General features: G+C 43.2%; 1 protein-coding gene across 2 annotated transcripts in view; it reads left to right on the top strand.

Moving 5' to 3' along the window:
- The first annotated feature begins 2,413 nt into the window (after nucleotides 1-2,413).
- LOC134573239 (protein CutA homolog) overlaps nucleotides 2,414-15,388 on the top strand; it is a 28,404-nt gene continuing 15,429 nt past the window's right edge. For both annotated transcript variants that reach the window (XM_063432851.1, XM_063432849.1), the window contains exons 1-2: nucleotides 2,414-2,577; nucleotides 13,576-13,724. In XM_063432851.1, the coding sequence (XP_063288921.1) occupies nucleotides 2,503-2,577; nucleotides 13,576-13,724 (224 nt within the window). In that variant the 5' untranslated portion in view covers nucleotides 2,414-2,502. The remainder of the gene's footprint in view (nucleotides 2,578-13,575; nucleotides 13,725-15,388) is intronic.

Below are 15,388 nucleotides of genomic sequence, written 5' to 3'. Positions count from 1 at the left end.
TACAAAGAGGCAGCACAACAGGGAAGGGAGGGGAGGCGGCACTAAGGGACACTGGGGGGGGGGGGGGGGGGGAGCCGAGACCACTAAGAGAAAGATGGGGGAGAGTAGGAGAGACCACTAATGGAAAGATGGGGTTGAGATACCACTAAGGGGTAGATTGGGGGGAGGAGGGACCACTAAGGGAAAGATGGGGATAGGAGAGACCACAAAGGGAAAGATGGGGGAGGAGAGATCACTAAGGGAAAGATGGGGGATAGAGACCACTAAGGGAATATACATACACAGAAACACACCTTGCATCCCTTACAAATACAAACACAGATTCACACAATGCATTCCTTACACACACACACACACACACTGCATCCCCTATACACACACGCTACATCCCTTACACAAACTGGTATCCCTATACACTATATTCCATAAGAACACACACACATTACATCCTTTACAATAACACATAACACATCCCCTACACACGTACACTCCACTCCCTGTGAGCGAACTCATGGGTGGGGCATGTAGGCCTACTCACGGTCAGGCCCTGGAGGCCCAGACCGTGATCTGTGTAAGGGGCCCTAAAAATTGGAGCTGCTTCCTGTTCGTTGATTGTTGTGAGCACTATTACAAACAGCCTCCAGAGAGCCTGTTTGAACACCAGACCCGTGGAGCCAGACTGCATCCTGAGCCCATCATCATCCTCTTGTCCTCATCTAGTGGTAAGTAGGCAATCCAGCATATTTTTAGAGGCACTAATCCCTAATTTACCTCACATTATAGGGACACTATAGTCACCAGAACCATCTACAGCTTAATGTAATGGTTCTGGTGTCTATAGCCTGTCCCTGCAGGCTTTTTAATGTAAACACACACTGCCTTTTCAGATAAAAGACACTGAGCGCAGAACTGGCGTTGGCCCATATGGCAGACCATATGGGGGGGGGGGGCATTGTGATGGCAAATTTTTGTTTGCCTAGGGTGGCAAAAGTTTCTTGCACCGGCCCTGTAAATATGATTAAAGTACCCTTTAAGCTTCCGATTCACACTTTTAGTAAAATAATAAGTACATTAGAAATTCAGCATCCCTAAGCATGATGGGAAATGTAGTCCACAAACATCTAGATTAGCCATTAAATAGTCGATGTTGTATGCAGTAGTAGATGCACTTATCTACCACAATGAATTTCTGTTCCTGCATTTGTTGATGGATCTTACTCGATGTCTGCCAATTGCCCTGATCTTCATGGAACATGGTATTATTACAGTAATTATCTTTTGTGATGGTGATCCTAGCCATGTATCTACTACTTCGTGTAAAACAGACTTCTTTTTTTCCCAGCATCCTCTATGTTCGGAGCAGTCCCAGTTCTGCTGCTCTGACGTACTTCTTTTTTAATTCTGTTTGAACGCCATGACTCAGGAACAAGTGTTGTTTGAAACCTACCTGTCACCTGAGATGTTTAAATAATAAATAGTGATGTATCAAATACAGGATTCTTTTCCATTACCCCACATAGTTCACAATATACACAAAGTGAACTGTATGGCTTTTATTTGGAATGCTATGGGACTGTAAAATCTTAATCTGTACAATTTGTAGATAATCATGTAGAAAAAGCAATATATAATATCATTAACATAGGCAGGGAATCCTTCACAGACAAATAAACGAGTCATTAATGATACATGCCAATCAATGTTTTTGTGTGTATTTGTTTTGATATTGAATTGTTGTTGAAATCCTGCCAGACAATTTTTGGGGGGATTCAGCGTAAATGTATTGCTATACGTTATGTGTGTTTTGGTTATGTTTTATTTTTTTCTAATTTATATTGAATGGACATTTTTGCTATCAAGGCACGGCAAGGCAGATGATGCAAATCTATGCAAATTTCTTTCCTGCAAACTTGCGCTGGGTGGCTGGTTAGGGTTCCCCCTTGCGAATGTAATTAATATAAAATGATATTCTAGACTGGAAACTTTCCAGCATGATTAACTAGTACTTTAAACTGAAAAATCAATGCTACCAATTACCAAAAACATTGATTCGCTTAGTTACTGGTCTTTAAAATGGCAAAGGAAGAAGCACAGATGTCGGTGCAGAACATTGTGTCTACAAATGACAAAAAAAACAAAACAGGTCAGTTTGTTTACGAAGCGAAAAACTGAGATGAAGGTAAATGTACAAAGTAATTTTTTTTCCCCGTCTTTTCAAACTAAGTGTTGCAAAGGGTTATCCCTTCCGCTGTTTGGCGTATAATCCCCTTAGAGTTTTAAGTACCCCCCTTCGTGTTATCTACATGGGGGGGTGAAAGGGCCAGTGTTAGTACCTAGAGAAGGAGGAGAATACTTTAAACAGACGGGGAAAGAACAGGATCATTCTGTGTGCTTGGCTACAGTTATTGCTTGTGATTGCCTTGATACACAGTCAGAAGAAGCCACATCCCATCCAGTCTCTGTCGTAATGAAAAACCTAAAGACATCAGCTGTCTCCTGATCATGGCCTGTTGGTACCAGCGTTGTCACTTACCCTCTCCGAATTTGCCTCGTCCAAGCTGGGCAGTGGTTCTCCTGGTAAGTTTTTAATTTATAAAAAAAAATGTATTTCATGCAATTGTTTTTTTTTATAACTGATTTGCTTTGCAATACTATTAAATGTGTATAGAAAATGTAAATCCCTGCTTCACTTTTAGGGAAGAAACTGCAGTTGCTTGGTTTGTTTCTCTAACCATTGTACTGCGCTGCAGACTATGTTGGTGCTCTTTAATTAATATTAACATCAATGACCACACTAATATTTTAATATCAATCTGCATAATATTGAATGCACCACAATTTACCGTTCAGTAAATAAATAAATACTCTTATTGTTTTTATGTTAAATTTAAAAAAAGGTAAATTGAGTTACACACTCACAAATCTGATTTGATGGCGTAGTTATTTACCTGTTTTACAAGATAATAGAATATAGTTATAAACAATTGAACATTATATGTTTTAACATTTAAATATACAATTTTTTATTTTTTTTACACTTTATTAATCCATTGAGTGCTGTGCAGTACTTCAAGCAGTAGTTCTTAGAGAAACTTGACACAATGATATTTCTGAACTACATTCACGTAAAGATGTTTCCAAACTACACTTCCAATGAGGCTCAGCCAGCTAATGTCTGCCTGAGCCTCATGGGAAGTGTAGTTTAGAAACATCTTGGACATATCACAGTGAGCCATCGTTATTCTATTAAATTCTATTTATTTAGTGGTCTACATTAAAAAACAAAATAAATGCACATTTTAAGGCAAAAGCAGGAAAAAAAAATCATAAAGTATACATTTTTTAAAAGCATATTTTGCTACCTACGTAACGTACGTATGCGAACAACCTTTTGAAATCAAATAGTCAAATGGTTTTGCCGTCATAGATTACAGGACTGGTATACAACAATGATCTGCCTTCCCAGTAATTTCATCTTGCGTTCCTTCCTTGTGGATTGTGGTTGAAAGACAGCGGAAATTGATAAAGGAAAAAGTACAATAGGGTCATTAGCGTCTCGATGATTCATTTAAGAGATCCTTTTTACAACCATTTGCAGTCTGTCGTCAACCCCTGATGTGGCTGGCATCTGGATAATTGAATCTGAAGCACCCGTAAAGAAGTCAGCCATGCAGAATATGCCGGTTTAATCTACTAATACAGTTATAGAAGGATGGCACCGCTAAACGGCGGAGCACAGTGAGCTATTTGCAGAAACCAGGACAAAATAGCTGATCTGTAAAAATTCTCCAGTGTTGCTGTAATCGTAGCTCGGATATTTGAGTCTGAATTCTGCAGTTTGTTTTCTAATTCACCACAGTATACTGTTCGGTAAAAAATTGGTACCATCGGTAAATGCGACGTTAGCAGTATCTAAAAAAAGAGAATAACTACTCTCTCGTGGGTAATAACTATAGTGTGAATTTGGGATCTCAAAGTGAATTTCAAATTTGAGGCCAAAAAAGGCCAACTGAGAATTTAGCAAATTTGGAGAAATTTTCCCAATTGGTAATTTAAATCTAACATTTTACATTTACATCGAAGTCACTATAAATTTTTGACATTTCACACTTCGGTAAATTATTCCAAATATTTGGTTCCTGTGTCAAGGAACAAGAAACTGCAAGGAAGGTTTGTGCCTCACTCCTGGTCTCGCATTGTTTGTGATGAATTCTGGGAAAGATTAAAGTGGATGTTTGGCTAGACCAATGGTAGACAACCTTCAACATTTGAGATGTTGTGGACTACATTACCCATAATGCTCCTACAGCCATAATGCTGGCAAAGCATCAGGGTAGATGTAGTCCACAATTTCCTGAGTGCCGAAAGGAACCAACCTCTGGGTTAGACTGATGCTCACAGATTGAGACTTTTGTGTGGCTTGTATGTGACTAATTACTGGAATTCAAACAGGAGGTTAGATTATATTTTAAAATATCTGCCAATCTATTCGTCAGCCACAGCTGCGACCCCTGCAACCGTCAGCCACCACAACTTCAGGGCTGGTGCATAGTGCATTGACGCACTAGCCAGGAGCCCATGGTTACCAAGTGACCGGCAGGAGGGGAGCACAGTACTGCACCCCTCCTGCCAGTCTCTGTGTGTAGCGCGGCCGAGCGGATTGTGGTTTCACAGGAAGTACTCAGTGAGTGAGAGAGCACTTCCTGTCAGACCGGGTACCGCTCTGACACACTACACAAAGTCAGAAAGTACAGAAGGGGAGGGGGGAGAGAGGGAATGACACAAATGGAGGGGCTTGGGGGGGGGATAAGATAGGAAATGAGACACATGGAAGGGCTGGGAGGAAAATGAGACACATGGACGGGCTGGGGGATGTGAGAATGATACAAATGGAGGGGTGGGATGGAGAGGGAATGAGACAAATGGTGAGGCTGGGGGAGGAGAATGAATGAGACACAGGAAGGGGCTGGGGGAGAATGAGACACATGGGGGCAGGGCCGGTGCAAGGATTTTTGCCGCCCTAGGCAAACAAAAATTTAGCGCGGCCGAGCGGTTGTGGTCTTACAGGAAGTGCTCAGTAAGAGACCACTTCCTTTGAGACTCGGTACCACCCTGACACACTACACAGAGTCAGAGGGTACAGGAGGGGAGGCGGGAGAGGGGTGAGGGAATGACACAAATGGAGGGGCTGGGGGGATGAGAGAGGAAATGAGACACATGGAAGGGCTGGGGGAAAATGAGACACATGGAGAGGCTGGGGGGAAAAGTAGATACATGAACAGGCTGGGGGGAGAGGGAATAAGACAAATGGAGGTGCTACGGGGGATGAGAGAGGAAATGAGAGAATGAGACAAATGTAGGGGGGGGGGAGAGGGAATGAGACAAATGGAGGGGCTGGGGGTTGAGAGAGGAAATGAGACACATGGAAGGGCTGGGGGGAAATGATACACATGGAGGGGCTGGGGGGGGGGGAAATGAGACACATGGATGTGCTGGGGGGAGAGGGAATGAGACAAATGGTGAGGCTGGGGGAGGAGAGTGAATGAGACACAGGAAGGGGATTGGGAGAATGAGACACATGGGGGCAGGGCCGGTGCATGAAAATTTGCCGCCCCCCCATATGTTCTGCCCCTCATGTGACATCACAATGCCCCACCCATATGATCTACCATATGAACTAACGCCAGTGCTGCACACAGTGTGAGTTTACATTAAAAAGCCAGCAGGGACTGGCTATAGACACCAGAACAAATACATAAAGCTGCAGATGGTGACTATAGTGTCCCTTTAATTTGAGGTAAATTAGACATTAGTGCCACTAATAATATATTGGATTGCCTACTTACCACCAGATGAGGACAAGAGGAGGATGATGGGCTCAGTCTGGCTCCACAGGTCTGGTGTAGAAGAGGCTCTCTGGAGGCTGTTTGTAACAGTGCTCACGAAATTCAACGAACAGGAAGCAGCTCCATTTTTGGGGCCCCTTACACAGCTCAAGGTCTGGGCCCCCAGGGCCTGACCGTGAGTATGCCTGCCCATAAGTCCATCTACATGGCCCACCCATGAGTTCGCTCACAGGAAGTGGAGTGTATGTGTTTAGGGGATGTGTTATTGCAGAGGATGTAATGTGTGTGTGTTCTTATGGAATGTAGTGTATAGGGGTACCAATTTGTGTAAGGGATGTAGTGTGTGTATAGGGGATGCAGTGTGTGTTTGTGTGTAAGGAATGCATTGTGTGTTTCTGGGTGTGTAATTTAATGCAGTGTGTGTCTATACGGGGTGCATTGAGTGTGTGCAAGAGATGCAATTTGCTTCTGTGTTTGTAAGATAAGCAGTGTGTGTATGTGTGCGTAAGGGATGCATTGCGTGTTTCGGAGTGTCTGTATGTGAGTAGGGATGCATTGTGTGTTTCTGTGTATGTGTAAGGATGCATTGTGTATGTATGTAGTGTAAAAGAGAGGGTTTGTGGGCTAGGATAGGGGCTGAGAGGGGAGCAGACCTTTTTTTTTTTTATAGTGCTCTCCCCTCCTATCAATTAGTGATCTACCTCCTGTCCCTCAGTGTTTTCCCCTCCAACCCCTTAGTGGTCCTCCCTTTCCCCCCACTCCCAAACAATTAGTGGTCCTCTCCAGTCCCCCTCTCCCTCCCTGGTGGTCCTTTCATTCCCCCCACCTCTTAGTGGTCCTCCCTTCCCCCTTAGTGGTCCTCCCCCCTAGTGGTCCTCTCCAGCCCCCCCTCTCCTCCCTTGGCGGTCCTATTACTCCCTTCCCCCTTAGTGGTCCTCCCTACCCTCTTAGTGGTCCTCCCCTTCTTATTTGTCCTCCCCCCTCCCCCCTTAGTGCTCCTCCCCCCTCCCCCTTAGTGGTCCTCCATCCCTGTTGTGCCTCCCACCTATGCGAGCACTTCCTGTCAGTCCGTCGGCGGCTGGGTACAGAAAACAGAAGCACCTGTACCGTGGTCCGCACCGCCCAGCCACGCTACATTGACTGACTGGCAGGAGGGAGCGCTGTGTGCTTCCCTCCTGCCAGTCACTTAAATCTGGCGACCCCTGGGCCGGTGCACCCTAGGCGACTGCCTAAGTCGCCTATAGGATGTGCTGACCTTGCATGGGGGCCTGGAGGAAATGAGACACAAGAAGAAGCTGGGGGGAGGGAAGAAGACACATTGAGGGGCTGGGGGAAGGGCAGGAGACACAAGGAGGGTCTGGGAGGAAGGAACAAGACATGGAGGGGCTGGGGAAGGAAATGAGACACATGGAGGGACTGAGGCATTGAGCCTATATGATGTGCTGACCTTGCATGGGGGGCTGGAGGAAATGAGACACAAGAAGAAGCTGGGGGGAGGGAAGAAGACACATGGAGGGGCTGCGGGAAGGGCAGGAGACACAAGGAAGGTCTGGGAGGAGGGAACGAGACATGGAGGGGGCCGGGCTGGGGAAGGGAATGAGACACATGGAGGGCTGGGGTGGGAATGAGACACATTAAAGGTGCTGGGGGGAGTGGATTAAACATATGGAGGGGCTGGGGATGATACATATGGGGGTAGGAGACAAAACACCTTGGAGGAGGAATAAGAAACATGGTAATGTTCCTTTTAGTCTGTATGGTTATGGAACACTAATATCAGCCTCAATTCAGGCGGAAGTGCCAAAAACAAACCGCTGTAGAGGGAGGGGGGAGGGGGGGGGGAGAGAGACATGGAGTTGGCAGAATTTTAACTGGGAATTGCTATATCTTTTTCAGATTCCATTATAATTGATTTGCACCCAGAATGCATTGCAGTTCCTTTGAAATCAAAGTAAGACAAAGTTTTTGATTTACTGAAACCATTTTCTGAAAGTCAGTTGCTTTCCTCTATGTGCATTATTATTTTGCATTTGGCAATGGAGCATAGAGACGCTTTGGGATAACAGATATACAGACAGACAGTCTTTTGTCCGGTTCATTTTGATGCTTCAGATATAGAAAGGGCTCTCCGAGGCAACGGTATCAGTTTTCCTCCTTGATGTATTCCTTCATTGTGGGGTTATTTAAACAAAAAGTCCAGAACAAGTCAGTCTGCTTTGAGATCAGGACTGGCAAAATCCTGACCCCGGTCGGCTACAACTATGAACATTCAATTGAATGGACGTCAATATTCTTCAGATTTGCAATATGAATCATTAAGATGACAGAACCAGTTGGTTGTAGGCATGTAGCCAAAATATTTTATTTAGCTTTAATTGAGTCATCTGAATCGAAGCAGGAACAACTCCCGTGTTGTGTGACCTCGAATATCTTCCAATTCACATAAATACACAACTCGTCGTTTACAGAGAATACGCACATTCACACAAATAAACTGTCCACTTACCCTGAGAATCTGCCCATTTGTGCCCATTTATGCATCCAAACCAAGGCAGCTCAAAGAAGAACAGAATCGGAATCCAGGCGGAGTGAAGGACGGCGACAAAGAGTAACACCCACGAAACGGGGCTGGAACTGAGGAAAAGGGAATAAATCTCTATATTTTACATTGAATACACTATGTATGTTTATGATATATGATGTATTCAACGTATATGGGATAATTTAAGGTAAGTTTAACTGTTCACTTTACCTATATTCTTCCAGCATGTGTAAGGCAGGTGTAGGCACCCTTCGGCACACCAGATGTTGTGGACTACATCTTTCCTGATGTTTGCCAACATTATGGAAGATCTAGTCCAACACATCTGGAGTTCTTCAAGTTGCCTATGCTGCAACTGCATAGCACAGATCGAGGCTGCTACAATGGAGATCAGAGGAACTGTAAGGGGGTTCTACTGCTCCCACCATTACTGAATTGCATATATTGTTACACCCATCATATTGCAAAATTGATGTTCTAATCCACGTTGAGATGTTTATCAGAAACCTTTTATTTTTTTTTCTCCAATGTACATGTGGCAGAACTACTACTCATTCGCTTTTTCCCCTTGTTCGCAAATCATGTTTGGGCTTGATTAGACTATTGTGTTTGTCCCATTCTAAATGTAATAGAAATGAGGCATAGTTATTAATCTGTGGGTAAGTGTCTTTAATATGATACTGTAGCACAGAGGGTTTTCTCGAGGGCTGATGACTATTTATATCAAAGGACACCTTATCTAGGAGGAAATCGGGAAACATGGCAAGGGAGAGAGTTAGTTTATACTGAAGCCATACTTCCAGGCCAACTGTGTGTGACTTCTCACACCTTGCAGAGTGGCTCAGTTGGGGTCCCAGCATCAAAGAGGAATTTTGATTGGAAGCTCTGACCTCCCATGCAATCAAATAAGCCCCTTCTGAAAATGTATTTTTGGAGTGTTTTCGAATATGGTATATTTTTCTGTAGAGCATCCTGGGAGGAAAAGCCCTGTATTATTGTGTGGGTGACCCCATTTAAGGGTCTTTGCATAAAAGCCGTGTGTTTCCAATAGACCTCGATTGACTCCCAGAACTATGTTTCGTCTGGTTACTGGGGGAATGGATGTCTGTATGCTTTAATGGTTCCAGAGTGGCTGAAGGAACCAGTACACAACCCAGATTTTTTTTACATGTCTAGAATTTTTATGTTGTCTTCAGATTCTGCTAATAGTTTCAGCAATGAGTTTTGTGCCCTGGGCATATGCCAACGCAGTAATACTCCAGTTTGAGCTCCGATACATTTCCAGGTACAGTAATGTTCTCGGGAGTAGGTTTCTCGAGTTTTCAGAATGTCATATGGAAAAATGTAGGTCAAGCATAGTACACTTCTGAACTTTACTGAATCTGCTACTGCGAATCTGGAAATAGCACGATGGGCAAATAAAGACATTGAAAATCCCAGGCATTTTATCCTGTTTCTATAGTCAGGAAGTAGCGTTTGCACTAGTGAGACCGATTGATTCTCCTTATTAATTGCTGGCCTGTTTTACGAAGCATATTCTGTAATACTAACAAGTCGATCCAGAAATCTCTCCCACCTGGGATTTGATAAGATAATGCACTCGGATGTGATTCACAACATTAGTACCAGCGAACATAATGGAACCTATTAATATTTAACAAGCAGACATCTGCGAGCAGAAACGAACACGATTTCAAACACATTGTAGTAAATTCACTAGACTGGGAATGTGGAGAAATGACAGGGATTTCAGATTTGACTCCAATGTAGCCGAACTGGCAAAATCCCCCATCTCTCAACATTTCAAATGGACTAAGAGAGACACTTTCATTTTAGGGGTGTGAATAGGAGTGTGGCCGGGGGCAGGGCTATTCTGAGACATTTTAGGTGATTTACTAATAACAATTTATGCAACTAAAATCTTACTCAAAACAAGAACAATGTATCATATTTACAAAGACTGATTTCTAATCACATTTATTGTAGTTTGAAGACACATTACTGGGAGTATTATTGCTGTGGAGCTCTGTTATACACCCAGACACATTACTGGGAGTATTATTGCTGTGGAGCTCTGTTATACACTCAGACACATTACTGGGAGTATTATTGCTGTGGAGCTCTGTTATACACTCAGACACATTACTGGGAGTATTATTGCTGTGGATCTCTGTTATACACACAGACACATTACTGGGAGTATTATTGCTGTGGAGCTCTGTTATACACTCACACACATTACTGGGAGTATTATTGCTGTGGATCTCTGTTATACACACAGACACATTACTGGGAGTATTATTGCTGTGGAGCTCTGTTATACACTCAGACACATTACTGGGAGTATTATTGCTGTGGAGCTCTGTTATACACTCAGACACATTACTGGGAGTATTATTGCTGTGGAGCTCTGTTATACACTCAGACACATTACTGGGAGTATTATTGCCATTACTGGGAGTATTATTACTGTGGAGATCTGTTATACACTCAGACACATTACTGGGAGTATTATTGCTGTGGAGCTCTGTTATACACTTAGACACATTACTGGGAGTATTATTGCTGTGGAGCTCTGTTATACACTCAGACACATTACTGGGAGTATTATTGCTGTGGAGCTCTGTTATACACTCAGACACATTACTGGGAGTATTATTGTTGTGGAGCTCTGTTACACACTCAGACACATTACTGGGAGTATTATTGCTGTGGAGCTCTGTTATACACTCAGACACATTACTGGGAGTATTATTGCTGTGGGCCTCTGTTACACACTCAGACACATTACTGGGAGTATTATTGCTGTGGGGCTCTGTTATACACTCGGACACATTACTGGGAGTATTATTGCTGTGGGGCTCTGTTATACACACAGACACATTACTGGGAGTGTTATTGCTGTGGGGCTCTGTTATACACTCAGACACATTACTGGGAGTATTATTGCTGTGGAGCTCTGTTATACACTCAGACACATTACTGGGAGTATTATTGCTGTGGAGCTCTGTTATACACTCAGACACTTTACTGGGAGTATTATTGCTGTGGAGCTCTGTTATACACTCTGACACATTACTGGGAGTATTATTGTTGTGGAGCTCTGTTATACACTCAGACACACCAACAATATGGAGCTCCTAGAAAAGAGGGACATTAGGATAGAGAAGAGGGACAGAGAGATTTGGGCACAAAATAGGGACTGCCCCTACAAACTAGGGAGACTTTGGAGTTATTTAACCCTTCAACTTTTTTTCCCCGCATCTCTAAATATTTTGGTCTAAAATCTATGATTCCTTTGCCAGTTCTACACAATTTCAGGAACCAAGCCGATCATACAGAAATGCAGACAATGACAACGATACAAATACAGACAGCCTTATGTTGTTAAAATATACACATACATACGCTCATGCGCAAACACAAGCACACAGACACTAACACACATGCATAGACATAAGCATGCAAACAGACACCCCGTATGGAGATACATTAGGACAAGGACACACACAGACACACATACTGACATACACAGACACACACAGACACACATACTGACACACACAGACACACATACTGACACACACAGACACACACAGACACACATACTGACACACACACAGACACACATACTGACACACACAGACACACATACTGACACACTTGTGCAAAGATAAAGGCAGTTTAAAGACACGCTACTGTAGATTTGTTAAATTGTTACTATGAGTCTCTGTTGCAAAGTCAGACAGAAAAAATGAAGACACTGAAAATATTACGAATATTCGTTAATTGTCGGGAATTCAAAGTATATTTCCGATTTAAAGCCAACTTAGCCAAACTCAAAGCGAAGCTAACATAGATAATGTTTCCAATTCGTCTACTTGTGTCTTCACATTCAATTCACATTGTATGCACTCCGAATTCCTAACCCTAAACGAGTGCTGGGAAAGAAGAATGTTAGGGTAGAAAAGAGGGGCTGTCTCTATTGAACAGGGTCACTTGGGAGATGATATGCTTTGAGTAACTGGCACATTTATTTTACATTTTAAAAAAAAATTCAAGGTGTTTATTCCACCAAATACTATTGGTGTGTACGGTTTTGTCAAGTAGCAAGCAGGAGTGTTTATAATAGTTCTACCTGCCACATCCAGCTATTAGTGATGCGTTTTTAATAATAAACGTTCGCGTTGCTTTTTCTTTGGTATGTGGGATTTAACATCTGCTCCTAATGCAAATCTGACGGGAGACTTCATCTTCTTACAAAACAACAGCAAAAAAAAATAATAAATAACAATTTCTTCAAATGATATCACAAAAAGATAAGTCCTGCGCTCACTCCCATATATTCAAATGATATATGTACAGAAAATTGGAAGATTCAATTTAAAGTAGGTCACAAACATTCGGTGATGGGAGTCGGACACCCAAGTACTGATATATGGTTGCTGCTCCAGGAGCTACACTGTACGTCAGAAATACATTATTCGAATGCAATAATAATAGGTAATAATAAGTTACCTGTCTGTTAGTCATTATTACCTCCCAACGGTGTCGGACTAGTGAGAAAGTGTTCTATTAGAACCTCTGTTCCACCTGGGATTCCACCCCCTCAAAGGTTTGACATCTACACGACGAAGGATATGTCAAGGCCATCACAATGTAAGGGACTGCAGCTCTGCGTATGCGCAGCCCTGGTTGGTGTTCTGGTTTGTAGAATGTAAGCTCATCGAGCAGGGCCGTCCACCTCTCTGTTCCTGTACGTCCAGTTGTCTGGTTACAATTACATGTCTGTTAGTCCACCCATTGTACAGCGCTACGTAATCTGATGGCGCTATATAAATAATAAAATAATAATAATAAGGATACATGCCAGTTCAGTAATCTGCCAATTTCTATTTTAGGGGTATGTCCCAATCACTGGGACTGGAAACATCCCATAAATTGTACCAATCCCTGCAAATTGGAATATACCATATTTGCAACACAATTAGTTTCTGTCCACCCCGCTATTTGCACCAATTTTTGAAAGCGGGAATGGCCAATTATATTTCACAAATATTCTACTGTGCTGTCAGACTATTTATTTACAGACTCTGTATGATATTATGCGATTAAATTGTATTGGGCGCATTGCATGCTGCGAATTCATTATTAAACAAAACCCTTATTGCTGTGTTTGTATTGCAGGTGATGATCAGTTCCTGTTTAATGTACCCCGTCTTTAAAAGCCTATACTTTCAGATTCACTCATCGCTCACTGGAAGCTACATCCCTGGGGCCCACTCTCTAGCCTATGTCAACTGCCCGAACGAGCAAATTGCAAAAGATATTGGCAGGTACAGTGGATAATAAATATTGGCAGGTAAAGTGTTAATAATAATTACATGATAATTAATGATTACAACGTTTATTCTTTCCTATTGTAGTCCTCGGTCGGAGTACATGTGTATAAATTAAAGTGCTACTCCAAGCACCATGACCACTTCAGTTTTTTTTGACCAACTACAGTGTCATTAGCCAGCCCAGTTAACAACTTTCGCTTAATGGGGCAGTTCTGGTGTATAGAGCACACTCTTGAAGTCTCACTGATCAATTATCAATTATCTGCCATTTTGGAGTTAAATTACTTTTGTTATATTCCTTGTAGCCCTAGCCACACCTCCCCTGACTGTGACTGACACGACCTGCATGAAACAATGGTTTCCTTTTCAATCAGATGTTAACATGCCTTAGAAGTTTTTTTTATCTCCTGCTCTGTAAATTTTACTTTATTCACACACAGGAGGCATCTGCAGAGTCTAGCAAGCTATTAACATAGGAGGAGATAGGAAATTCTAAATTAAACATAATTTGCAATAAAGGCAGTTTAAACATTAGATTTCTCTTTACAGGAAGTATTTAGCAAAGCCGTGTAAGTCACATGTAGGGAGGTGTGGCTAGCAGTGGTGTATTTTGGATTTGTGCTGCCCTAGGCATGACGAAACTCAGGCACCTCCCTAATCTAAATTTGCCCCACCCCTTCCTGTCAAAGCCGCACCTCTTCCTATTTAGGAGCAACACGCACTTTGACTGACAGACACACACATACAGACACACTTACTCACTGACATACACCCTGAAAGACACACACACATTCACTGACAGACACCACACTAAAAGACACACTCACAGACATACACTGACAGACACACACATTTACTGACAAACACAGACACTCACTCACCAGACATACACTGGCAGACACACACACATTCACTGACAGACACACTCACTAACAGACATACACTGGCAGACACACACACATCCACTGACAGACACACACACATACACACATTCACTGATACATACCCTGATACTGACAGATTCACACTCACAAGCATTGCCTCACACTCACAAATGATTTATTTATTGTATTAATTTAAATCCACTCAGCCTCCCTACCTGTGGGAGACCTGGAGTGGATTCTTTCCCTGGGTCCAGTGGTGCTGCAGGGCTGTCTGCTGCTGTCTCCTGGTGCCGTCTGGAAGCTGCTGGGCTCATGTGCAGCAGAGTGGATAGGCGGCCAGTCACTGCAGGTAGTGAGGGAGCTGTAATTTTCCTGCTCAGCTCCCTTGCATGCCGCTGAGTGATGCTGATATGATGGAAGGACATCATATTCCGGCTCCAGCAACACCGCTGGGCACGCGAGAGAGCTGAGCAGGAAGAGCTCAGAGGACGGCTCTCCCTCGCCACCTGCCCACAATATTGGCAGCTGCGTGCCTCTGGGGGACTCTGAGGTGGCCAGCTGGCCAGCTTTTGGGTCCTCCATGAAATAGGCTACCAAGGCATGTGCCAGGGCACTTATGGGGGTTGCGTTTTTTGCCGCCCCCCTTAAACTGCCACCCAAGGCAAATGCCTTGTTAGCCTCGCTGTAAATACAGCACTGGTGGCTAGGGCTGCATAAACAAAGTAATTTAACACCTAAATGACAGAGAATTGAGCAGTGAGACTACAGAGACAC

This window comes from Pelobates fuscus, chromosome 9, assembly GCF_036172605.1.
Source record: "Pelobates fuscus isolate aPelFus1 chromosome 9, aPelFus1.pri, whole genome shotgun sequence".
NCBI classification, from domain to species: domain Eukaryota; kingdom Metazoa; phylum Chordata; class Amphibia; order Anura; family Pelobatidae; genus Pelobates; species Pelobates fuscus.
The sequence above is the reverse complement of the archived record's forward strand: the minus strand, read 5'-3'. Positions and strand labels throughout refer to the sequence as shown.